General features: G+C 38.4%; 1 protein-coding gene across 1 annotated transcript in view; it reads right to left on the bottom strand.

Moving 5' to 3' along the window:
* Nucleotides 1-12,303, bottom strand: part of CNTNAP5 (contactin associated protein-like 5) — an 827,651-nt gene that overhangs the window by 250,194 nt on the left and 565,154 nt on the right. Inside the window, exon 13 of the mRNA XM_012727192.1 lies at nt 1,524-1,724. Within this exon, the coding sequence (XP_012582646.1) occupies nt 1,524-1,724 (201 nt within the window). The remainder of the gene's footprint in view (nt 1-1,523; nt 1,725-12,303) is intronic.

Here is a 12,303-nt window from a genome sequence, read left to right as displayed (position 1 = left end):
AAAAAAAAAAAAATTCTACCAAACCCAGCCCTGAAGAATCAAGAGGCAATACAACCCAGAGGACCAGCTATTTTCCAAAGACAGGTACTTGTGAATGAGCCATGAGTGACATGTGCAGACTCGACAGTGAGGAGAGCAAGAAGTAGAAATAAATATAAATGTCAATCTCTCAAGGCAAAGTCATCTGAAGACGCCCGGAAAAGGAACACCAAGTGGTGCCTCAGATCTAATCTGCCCTGCAAGCTTGGTTGACTCTGAGGCGGGTACAATAATTGATTTTCACAATGAATATCCTGAGTCATCAAGAAAAGGTTACATTTTATGTTCAGAATTCTCTGTTTAAGAAAGCAAAGAAGCATGTAATCCATTTGAGAAAGGTTTTCATTTCAAACAGTTAAAATTTCTTTGAAAGATTTTTTGGTGCTTAAAGAGATAAGTGACAGTTATCTGGAAAATTCACTTCCATGGAACACCGCTTTCCCTAAAGATTCTAGATCAGTGAGGTGGCATGTTACATTTAGTTAGGCTTCTCTATCCCTTATCTTTTGTTGAAGTTTCATTGTCTAATGTTTTCAAGGCTTTCAGAAATCCTGACTTCACAGCAGTATACTAAATGTTTCTTGTGGTTAAAGAGTCAGACATCCTTTCTTGACTAATGCACATCCCAGTGAATCTCAAAATTTGTTTTTTTTCTGCCATGCAACAAATGACAATCTGATCGTCACACACACACACACACACACACACACACACACACACAGTGACTCTTCCCACGCATATGTAAACTTTGACAAAGCCTTTCCAACATTTTGCAAAACAAGTCCTTTGAGGTTTTAGCAAGCAGTCCTATAAGGCTTCTGCAAGCATGCTTATACCTAAGCAACATTCACTCTAAAAATAACCAGTAAAGAAAGATAAATTGGGATAACCTAGTTTCTTTTTCTAAAAGCGAATTGTATTTTTTAAAACAGAATCAGTTCCATTGAGTGCTCCACTCTTTGGGGAACATAGGGTTGTCCCTGACCATCATGCTGGCTTCCTGACTTTATACTGCTTCCTGGGCCTCTTCTCCCCAGATATAACCCATGGCTCTTTGAAAACTGTACCAGATCTTTGGTGGTTCTTGGCATGCTACTCCTTCTACTAGAAACAACACTTCCCACCCCAACATGTTCTAGGTCTGCCTCAAATGCTCTCTCTTCAACTGACATCATTCTAAAAAAAAAAAAAAAACAAAAAACTGTCCATTTGCACAACTTTTGCAGGAGGGAGTAGTCCTCATTTCATTTTTGAGGAAAAGAACATTGGGAAAGGCTACAGAGCTTGGTCTCAGTCACACCGTGAGCATCAGAGCAGGGTCCTTGAATTCTTGCCTCACCACGTTTCTCTCCACCACACGGCGATCAACTACAGTTGCAGCTCCCACCCTCCCCAACCTTGTTGGCAAACACTCTTCCCCTCGGCAGTCTGTGCTTGGGCCCTCTCTCCGTTCCCGGCCATGTGGCCAGTACGGAGCTGGTTACCTGGAGTGTTGAGCAGACGGGACCTCCGGCAATGGTAAACAACCTCCTGTTCACAGTGCTCGGAGCGATCGATCACAGCTTCCAGCTGCTCTGTGGTGCCACGGTAGTCTAAGGCCATGGAGTAGGGCTTCTCAGAGTTGGCTCCCCTCACATGGGTCAGCTCTGTGTTGTTGTGCTGAACAGATGTCCAGATCTTGTCCTCTGCCCAGAAACACAACCGAGGAAGGGGATGTTAGAAGGGTGCTTAAAGGAGGCCCATGTTTAGAGGTCTGAATCAAGTTGAAGCAATTAGAAAAGAACATCAGGCAGGTGGTGTGAAGGGTGGCCGGCTGTGCTGTAACTGATGGATACATGAGGGTCTTCTCAGGCAAAGAACTTTACTGGTTCAATTCAGGGAGCTCCACCCAGGCATCGTTTGAGGTTATCAATTGCTATGTGTTACATGTCAGACACCCTCATTCCACAGACTATGCAAACTGTCCAAGACCTGTCGTCACGTTTAAAATCAACATTACTGAAATGGGTAGGCTATCCATACTCCCACGGCACACTGCTATGGCAGAAATAAGGCAGAAATGAATGAGGAGAATTAACACTAAGTGTTTAAGCAAGAATCTGAAGCCAAACTCTCTGACTCCAAACTCTACAATTTGAACTACTGACCAGGGCCTTTCCTCAGGAGAGAAGACTACCATAGATACTTGCTTCCGGGGTCCATGAGTAACATGGTGACAAGACCCATGCACAGAAGGGACATGCAGAGCAGACAGTGTCAACAACCACCCATTGTGTGACCTATACTGTACCTGCAAGGCACCTAACTGCAGTTTTTCTTAATTATTCTCCAATTGACACCTATTTGTCAAAAGCATATGAACAGGCGTGCAAAAGCACACAGAAGTGAAGACCTTTAAGTCAGTATGGCAAACATGTTTTATCTACTAGAGTTAATCTACAGTTAATGTCGATACAGGGGGTAAGGAGAGGAATTTGCCTGAGAAAGATCTGCATATGAAACTTATTTCTAACTATGACAAGCTTGGACAAATCACTTCTCTGGGACTTAGTTTTATCATAAGTAAAAGCAAAGCAAAGACAAAATGAAAGGAAAAAAAATAACAAAAACAGTAATTCTGTGGTAGACCTGTTAATATAAAATAAAAATCCAAAATATGAGGTTGCCAGGTGCAATCTAGAATGTAGCAAATTTTAGTAATAAACTAGGCTAAAGCAGTTATTGTAATTGGACATACAATTTAATTCTGAACATGCTCACAAATAAAACAAAAGACAAAATAGGGAGACCTGAAGAGTTTTTGCCATTTGAGATTCTTGCCCACATGATAACTTCATTACTCCTCATAGATGCACAGATCTAAAAAATAATCCAGAAAAAAAAAAGCATATGATTTCCTTCCTCCCTTGCCTTCTAAGTTTCACAAATGAGGAAACCAGTGTCATGGGAGTCAAGATATGAACCAGGGATATCTACTGTGCAATAATGATAGGCATGCATACAGGAAGCAGCACTATTACTAATGATAATAATATAATTATGATATTATTGAGTGCTACTGATGACTATCAGTGTGATTTAGTTAAAAAAGAGAAGAAATCTTCAGGAACTTCAGTTTTAATATTTTCTCTACTACTAACTCTGCATGTGACTTGAGATAAGTAACTTCATTGTCCTGCACTTCAGTTTTAATATATTAAAAAGAATAGGAAAAGAAAGAGAGTTTGGTTCCAATTGTCTCTAAAGTATTTTCTAACTCTAAAAGTTGCAGCATAAAATTAAACTATGTTCAAACATTTTGATTCACGTTAAGATTGTATACTAAAACGTATGCCTCCAGTACTTAATTGAAGCAGAATTACATTTTCCATAAAGTCTAAAAATCAAATTAGAATGAAGGTTATTGGATTTTGACTTTCAAAGCAAAAATGGACATGATTTATATTGGTAAAAATCATAATGTTACAAAATTAATTAACCCCAAACTCCAAAATTGTTAGTGCCAATAAAGCAAATGCTGATAAAAGAACAAAAGAAAACTAATTGTTCAATAACCCAATATTGCAGACAGAGAAATAAAGACTGATATGCCCTTGGCACTTGGAAGACTAAAGGAAGACTCAGTCTAATCTATTATAATAGATGCTACTGTACTTCTTCATACTGGGGCATTTTACCTATATTATCTTTAGTGCTTATAACAACCCACCATTGTAGACACTGATATTTGTATGTAGTGTGTAAATATATGATATCTCACGCACAGAAGGTAAACTTGTTTCCCATTTCAATGGGTCCAGTCTGTCTACTGAGCGAGTCATATAGCACATTAAATTATATGGAATGTTATCTCCCTCTCAGTATACAGATTGCCATATGCATCATCTAATGACTAAATTATTCATTCATTCATGAGCTGATTTTCTTAGTCATGCTTAAGGTAGAAAATGTTGTCTGAGAGATAACATTTCATCTCAAAGTCACTAATATTGCTAGTCCCATCTTGAGAACCTCACAAGCAAATTGAAGTTTTAATAATTCCATCATTGGCACTTTTTGATGCATGCAATATGCACAAAATACAAAGGAACAATTAAGAGCTCCAGAGTGCTCTCCACAATTCACTTAACAGACTTCACAAGCCATCATGGTAACACTGTATGAGACACAGGAGGGAGGTGATTACTCCTCCCCTCAAGCCTCTTAGCTGGCTTTCATTACAAAGATGCCCTTCGTCCTCCGATTATTTTTCTTCTGGGAGCTAGTAGCATGAAGACTGAAAACAAGGAGGTAGCAGGATATTATCTTTTCTCACTTTAAAATTTTTTGCTCAACTTTATGGGTAAGCATATGGATGAAGCCCCAAATCCTGACAAAAAAAGGAAAGACCAGTGGTTAAGACCACTCATGAAAGTCAGCCACAGCAGCTGGTGCTCCCAGGGATGCCTGAGTGGTTCCAACAGGGAGGTTTATGGTTGCAGTCTATGTGGAAGTCAGCTCTCAACAAGTTTCAAATATGTGAGATTAATTTTGAACAAATAATTAGGTGTATGAGGAGAGATCCATTCATGAACCCAAACATGCTTTCACAAAAATTGAACCAATAAAGTTCAAGAAGATCAGTTCACCAATGGACCTTGGAGATTAGTGGATGCATGAAGATTTCTAGGTTAGCTCAGCACTTACTGGTTAGGTAACCTTGATCAAATTATTACTTCTGTAAAGCTCAGTTTACTCATCAATAATAGTTTAAAAGCAGCACAGACCCAAACTATACAGGATGCTTATAAGGATTGAGGGACTTGTGTGAAAGCTGTTAAGTTTTAATGGACACATGATATATGATTTGGCATGCGAAAGAATTAAGACTCTACATTGGGAGTTACTATAACATTAAAAGGACAAATGAGTTTTCATTTTTAGAGGGTTAGGGGTGAGCAACCCATTTGGCAAATGAGCTGTAGGAAATACAATCTCTTGTTATGTAACCACTGACATATACACTGAATGATTACCATCTTTCTCAATTAGCTTTTACTCTGGGATATGTCTCATGTGTTGTATTTATTTGTGTCTCTTGTATTTCCTAAAATGTCTTCAACATATGTGTTGTTTGGCCCTCAGGGACCCAGAAATCTGGAATAATGTTGCCTTGATACATTTTGCTAAGCAATTCATATCCTGCATTCCTTCTATTGTAGACCACCCTTCAATTCCAAAATGAACGATTAAAAAATAACTCTAACTTGCTAGAATACATGTATTTATTTATCCAAAATAAATCATCTGCTTAAGAGAAGACTGAATTGGGAGATGTATTTAATTGGCAAGAATCTATTCAATTCACTAAGCACTTTAATTTAAAGAAATATATATGAGTGTGCGTATGTGTGTGCATGTATGATTTACATGATATATATGTATATAGTACATCATCTATTTATATAATTATATTTATAAGCATACCCATATTCATTTGATATAATTTTCTATATAATATATGGCTTGTGATTAAATTTTCCCAATCTTTCTGAAATATTTTAATTTTTTTTTGTTTCTTTGCTATGCAAAGGTTTTGATTTTGATTTCTTGCCTGATATTTTTTTGCTTTTATTGCTTGTGTTTTCAATGTTATAGCCCCCTCAAAAATCATTGTTAAGGAGATTCTGCCTTACGTTTTCTTCTACAAGTTTTATAGCATTAGATCTTATGTGTAAACCTTTAATTATTTTGAATTAACTTTTGTAGTTAAAGGAAGTAGAGAAACGTTCACTGGTACTCTTGTCTCCTTGATAAAGTATTAGTTGACTACATATGCTGGGAGTTATTTCTGTGCTCCTACTCTGTTCCATTAGTCAAAATGTCTGTTTTCATACTAGTATCTTATTGCTTTCATTACGATTTCTTTGTGAAATCAGTAGAAATTGTCTCAGGGTGTAAACTTACAACTAACTAGTAGATAAATATAAGCTCTTCCAATCTAGTGCACAGCATAATGATTGTAGTCAACAATACTGCTGTATCAACTTCAAAGTTGTTGAGAAATTAAATCTGAACTGTCCTCACTAGACAAAAAAGTATAGTTATGTTGTATGACAGAGATGCTAATGAATACTGCATTAATAAATAAGTATAGTGGATAAATGTATCAAATGGACACATTATTCACCATAAGCTTATATTACATGCCAATCTCAATAGAAATGAATACATAAATGCTTGCTCCTTAAACAAACAAACAAACAAACAAACAAACAAAACATTCAGTCCAATACAGAGGTCTGAGTGTGCTGAGTGTGAACCATCTCATGTCCCAGAGCTACACCTTTACACACAAAGGAGTTACAGGGTTACAGTCCAGGTAACAGCAAATAGCAGGTGTGAGCAAGTTCTAAAACTTCATTTCAAAGATCAAATGATGTGTTGTTATGTAGAACAGTTAAGAGTTTCTGAAATTTCATTATGACTCTAACTTTCAAGTTTATCTCCCCATAAAGATGCAAGATCTCCCCACATGACAAATGGGTCACTCATTACCAGCCTGGTGCTCTGAGAAAACACACAGAAGGATAAGACATTGCCCAGCTTCTGAAGCTTACTTTGTTTTGGGGAGAGAAATGTGTACACAAAACTAGAAAATACCCCATATCATTACAAACTGCTAAGTTAGGAGTTGCCAGCTATCTGTTGACGGCAGGACTGGGGGCTGTTAGTGAAGCCTTTCTGGCAGATTCTGCAGTTCCCATGAAAATGAACAGGTCCATGGTGTCTGCACCCTCAGCCCACAGAGCCTAGGCACTAAGTACCTGTAGGACTTCAGGAAATAGCTGCCAAGCCGTAATGTCAGTATTGTTAACAGCTTTTCTAAAGCAGTGATTCTGGGGTCTTCCTGGCAACTGAGGGGTTAAGTCTCAGTATCATCACCGCTGTGGCCTGAGTTACCAGCAGGGAGATAACTTTTAATCCACATGTCACAGCAGACCTCTCCTGTGCCCTCAGCAGTGGATTTCAGTAGACACAACTATTTTGCTTCCCAGTCTGTCTCTGGTAAATCCTCCCACATCACACCTCTGGCCTACACCCCATTTTTTCTATGCATAAATATATATTTTTTTAAAGAAGCAGTGATGTGTTACATAATGGTCAAAAATTAAAAGCAATTTCAAACTATAAATTCAAAAACTGTAACAGAAAAAGAGAAAACATTGTATAAAGAATCTACAGATTAACCATAGTGGGCTAGCCTATATCATTTCACCTGTGGAGAGACCATTCTCAGTCATCACCTCAGAAAACCCTCTACCCCTGTCAGTTTTCCTGGGTCTCAGGTGCTCTGCCAGTTTCCTCTCACTCTCTTTCGAAGCCTGAACTGTTTACATACAAACCTGCAAATTTAATTTCTTTCTTTCTTTTATCACTCATCTTATCTTATTGGTATGATTATCATGATGATCATCATTATTAATACTAGTAATTACAGATACTGTAAGTGTTTCCATCTGTTACCATGGAAATCACCATTCAGAAGAAAGAACAAACACAAGGAAACTGAATAAGAAGAGAAACAAGAAATAACTGATTAATACAACCTCATTCTACACACATCTCTGTCTCTTTGCAGAGCCAGAAAAAACTGCAATTTTTCTATAACAATACTTGGAAGGAAAAGAATTCTACAGATTGTCAATACCCAGCTTAATTGAACTTAAATCACTGTGGGGAGCTGCTTATAGTCCTTTGAAAAGTGTGCCAATTCATTTATACTCCTATTGTAATAAAGAAAGTCTATATTAAGGTCCCTGGGGTCACTTCTGGTATAGTTATCTGTGTTGACAAAGTGAATTTTCTGTGCCAAGGGTAAAGACAGTTTAAATAATACTCAAAGCACTGTTTCTACCCTCATTTGCCATCTACACATGTATAACCTAGTGATAGAACTTGTCATTTTTGCATGGATGGCTATTTAGTTTTTCATATGTTTGTGCCTTATCTCCTCACTTAAATCACAGGCAGTGACTATGCAGTAAATATCAGCTTGGAAAGGGCTTGTGTGGTTAATGGAGGCAGAGATGCCAGAGGAACACAAAGCCTTGGGACAGTCATGCTGACACTGTGAGCCTTACCACTCACATGATTACTGACCATGAAAGAGACAGTTTACCTCCCTCAGCCTCAGTCTCCCTATCAGAGACCAGGCAGAATCCACTGTGCAGGAATTCAATTGGGGAACTCAATAAAAAGTACAAGGATAAGCTGAGCTGATTCAAAATTAAACTTGAACAACTACAAGGTATCCTGATAAAGATTCAGGGAGGTTTAGAAGAGATGGTTTCATTATTAGAAACAGTTGGGAGAACCTTGCTGCAAGAGTAATGTAGCCACTCCTCAACCATTAAAAGCAAAGGAGACAATTCCTTTACAAGGTTTCATATTTCTGGGACCTCCCTGGTGACACAATGGGCTGCTTCAGTGTGAATTAGATCCCTGCCCCAGAGGTGACCCACATGGCACAGCAGACCTCTCCTTTCTCGCCTGCTGCTCCCCTCAGCAGTGTACTTCGTCAATCTGCCTATTCTACTCCCCACTCTGTCTGGGATGAATCCTCTCACCATCCCTGCACCTCTGACCTATACCCCAGTTCTGTATGCATAAGTAAATAAATCTTTTTAAAAAAGACTTCAGATTTTCAGATTTCCCACAAGTGTGGTTTTCTTCCCTGTGAACGAGCCTAGCTGCCTATGCGAGATTCCACTCAGGTCTTACTAACCCATTGCAGGCTGGTCTGTGTTGTTTGGGGGAGACTGTTACTATGGTAGGGCCCCCGATATGTCCACCTTGTGGCAGCTACAATGCAGACACCCAAGTGTGGGGGTTACCGGGGTACAGGGCCAGATCCCTACTGTTATCACTCTTCGCCCTCCTTGCCTGGGCCACGCTTTATGACTTTCTAGACAGCACAGTTGATTGTGATTTATTCCCCTACTTTGCTCAAATCTTTCCTCTTTATGCACATATATGGGTTTATTTTTCTTTCCCCTTGCTTTAAAATGATCAAAGTGACATGACCTGTGTTATGGTATTGATGAAGGGTGATTCTGAACAGACTCAGTGTGCCCTGTATCATACCTGGTTATTGATTGTTCGCTAGCACACTAAAGTAAAACATAGTAAATGCTGTGTGTGTGGGTTTGTGTGTGTGTGTGTGTGTTTGTGTGTAGCATTAGGAGTTGAGAAAGTAAACATGAGGGGTTCATGTGTGAATGATGCTATGAACCTCAAACTCAAGGACTTCACAATTGGATCTGAGAAAGAATTTCCCAAGTGGAGAGCCCCAATGAATAAATGGGGTAGGACTGGGAGGGCACACAAGCTCAGCATGAAGTCTCCCAGGCAGGGGCAAGGAGGAGGAAGAGAGACTAAAGGCATTAATGTTAGAGAGCTGTGAGTACAGAGGGCAGGGTTCAGGAGACTATTGAGACATCTTTGTGGCAGATCGCATTTTGGTGCATCTGAGGGAACGATTGAACTCTCACACAGAAGTCAGTTGCATTCCTGTCTCTGCCATTTACAAATTGACTAATGCTAGCATGCCCCCCAACCTTTCTGAACTTATTTTCTGCAAAATACAAACAAGACTTGTTCTTTACCTCATACTTTATCATGTGAATTAAATAAATTTTGAGGATACCCTAACACAGTAGCTGTTTAGAACCACTAAAATAGGCTAGATGGAACACTAAGGAGGGCATAGGTAGTGAGCCGCCGGCAAAGCACTTGCTTTACCTCAAGGAAAGATAGCAAGTCCCTAGATCTTTACCGAGTCCCTAGAAATGTAAGTGTGTGGGCTTCCCTAGTGATGCAAGGAGTTATGCCTCAGTGCTGTGGAGTTATTGCTAGCCACTATAGCACTAGTTTATCTCCAGCCAGGGAGCTGACCCACATGGCACAGCAGATCTCTCCTGTCTCCCCTGTAACTCTCCTCAGCAGTGTATGTCATTAGCTCTGCCTGTTCTGCTCCCCACTCTGTCTCTGGTGAATTATCACATTCCCCCACACCTCTGGCCTACACCCTGACTCTTGTATGCATACATAAATAAAATAAATCTTAAAAAAAAAGACATACATGAGTGTTTCCTTACTCAGCTTTCACGCATCTTATATTCTGGATCTGCAGATGATTGACAATCAGAAAACTCCAGGGAAAGAGTAGAATTATTCATCTGTCAGCTGCCATCTCCTCTCTGGAGCTCATCACAATATAAATGATACTGCCAGAGAGTCATGTCCTCTCCAGTGGAAGTCATTTCTAACTCCATCAGCAACTTATTCAGTCTCGCTCAAGCAGGATTATAACCACTAGCTTACTCAGCCTTCCTGCTAAAAGGGAAACTCACCAAGGGAAAGAAGTATCCCCTAAGTCCTTATATATCTAACACCTGGCCCATTGGTATTTACTCACCACTGAACTAAGCACTCAACAGACAACCAGGTTTTGTACTGACAGCAGTTGCCAGCTCTTGAAATAGGTAGCAAAGTGATATATGATAGGAAGTATGTTTCAATATGTACTTAAAATTCTGCTGTGCCGACAAGGAGTCAATTGCAAATAGAAAAATATTAAAAACATATTTAAACATCCAGTAATAGGTGTCTGGTTGAATAAAGCACAGTTCACATAAATTTCTCAAATTTTATTTATACTAATTTCTAGGATAGTTTTCAGAGTGACAAAAGTAAGCCATCATGATGCAGAAAGCTATGATAATATTTTTGTTTTTATATAAATAAAGGAGAAATAAGAATATACAGGGAGAAAAGATAAGCTAATGTAAATAGTTATACTTAATGGCCATGAATAAGATCAGAGTGAAGGTATAACTTCAGCCATGGCTTCAAAAAAGGCAAATGCTTTACACCTCAAAGCATAAAAAAAAAAAAAAAAGACAAACCTTCAAATTGAAAAACAGAAACGAAAAGTCTAATTTTGTATTAAATCTTCAAAATAGACACAAATAATAAAAGATTAATTCAAACTTCATTTTAATAGTTTCTAGGTGGTCGCCATTGCTAGGATGCATTTTAAAAACAAAATTTAAAATTAAACTTTTCTATCTGTTATTTATAATGATATCGCTGAAGCATTTCTGGTACTATTTGTGTATATATGGGACAAATGAGTGAACACACTGTTGGGACAAGTTCTCTCTCTGAGGGAAGATGGATGGAAGAGAGGATGCTGAGGAAAATCATATGGTGCTGGATTTGCATAATTTAAACACATAACCACACAATACACTTTCAAGTTCAGTCAGCAGAAAGGGCCTAGAAGCAAGATAAACCCTCCCACTTTGAATGTAATTCCCAATAACATTTGCTACAAAAGAGCCCTGAGTGCTTTTGGTAAAATAGCTGAGCCTGGGTTTAGGGCAGGCTAAGATTTTGGTAACAACTTGGAACATCTTGTAATAGGAAAAAAAAAAGATATGCCCCAAGATTAATGGTAATGGGGGCACATAAGAAAGACATAGAAACAGTATTAAAGGAACCATGGCTAGCTCTATGTGGGATTATCTGAACACCAAAAAGTGTAATGATTACAGAACGAACAACATTTTACACTGAGACAAATTGTGAGTCTCTAATGACACAAAGTGAGATGCAGACAAGAGAAAACTTTTAAAAGTATTTGCCTGTAGACTATAATGCAGAACATCACAAAAAAATGTAGAAGGAATTACAGGGTTAGTAAATATATATATTTTTAAATATCAGGGTAATAACTTATACAGCCAGAAAAAAAAAGAAAGGGAGAGTGAAAGAGAGAGTCCTTCAGCATTTGGAGAATTTAGATGAGTGGTCTATCGGTGTTTATTTTAGTTTTAGTACTGTTTCAACTACTCTGTACATTTGAACATTTCATAATGAAATATAGGGAAAACAGCAGAGAACTTTCCTGTTTACATGAAGTGATTCACATGAATCAAGAGTTTAAAACTATGATATCATTTAGCACTCCAGCAAATTTGTGTACATGTGATCTCTCTCTCTCTTTCTCTCTGTCTCTCTCTCCCTCACATACACACACACACACACACACACACAGAACTAATAAATTAAAAATAAAAATTGCTCTCAAATGCCACCACTCACACTTGGTATCACACCTATTTTCAAGTATAAGCATTTATGATTTCTGTTGAATTAATTATGATTCTTTAGAATCAATCCCTAAGTTTTCCAGAGTGTCAGGTGCTGTACAATCAC

The sequence above is a fragment of the Condylura cristata genome, unplaced genomic scaffold (genome assembly GCF_000260355.1).
Source record: "Condylura cristata isolate star-nosed mole 26May11 unplaced genomic scaffold, ConCri1.0 scaffold00002, whole genome shotgun sequence".
Classification (NCBI taxonomy): Eukaryota; Metazoa; Chordata; class Mammalia; order Eulipotyphla; family Talpidae; genus Condylura; species Condylura cristata.
The sequence above is the reverse complement of the archived record's forward strand: the minus strand, read 5'-3'. Positions and strand labels throughout refer to the sequence as shown.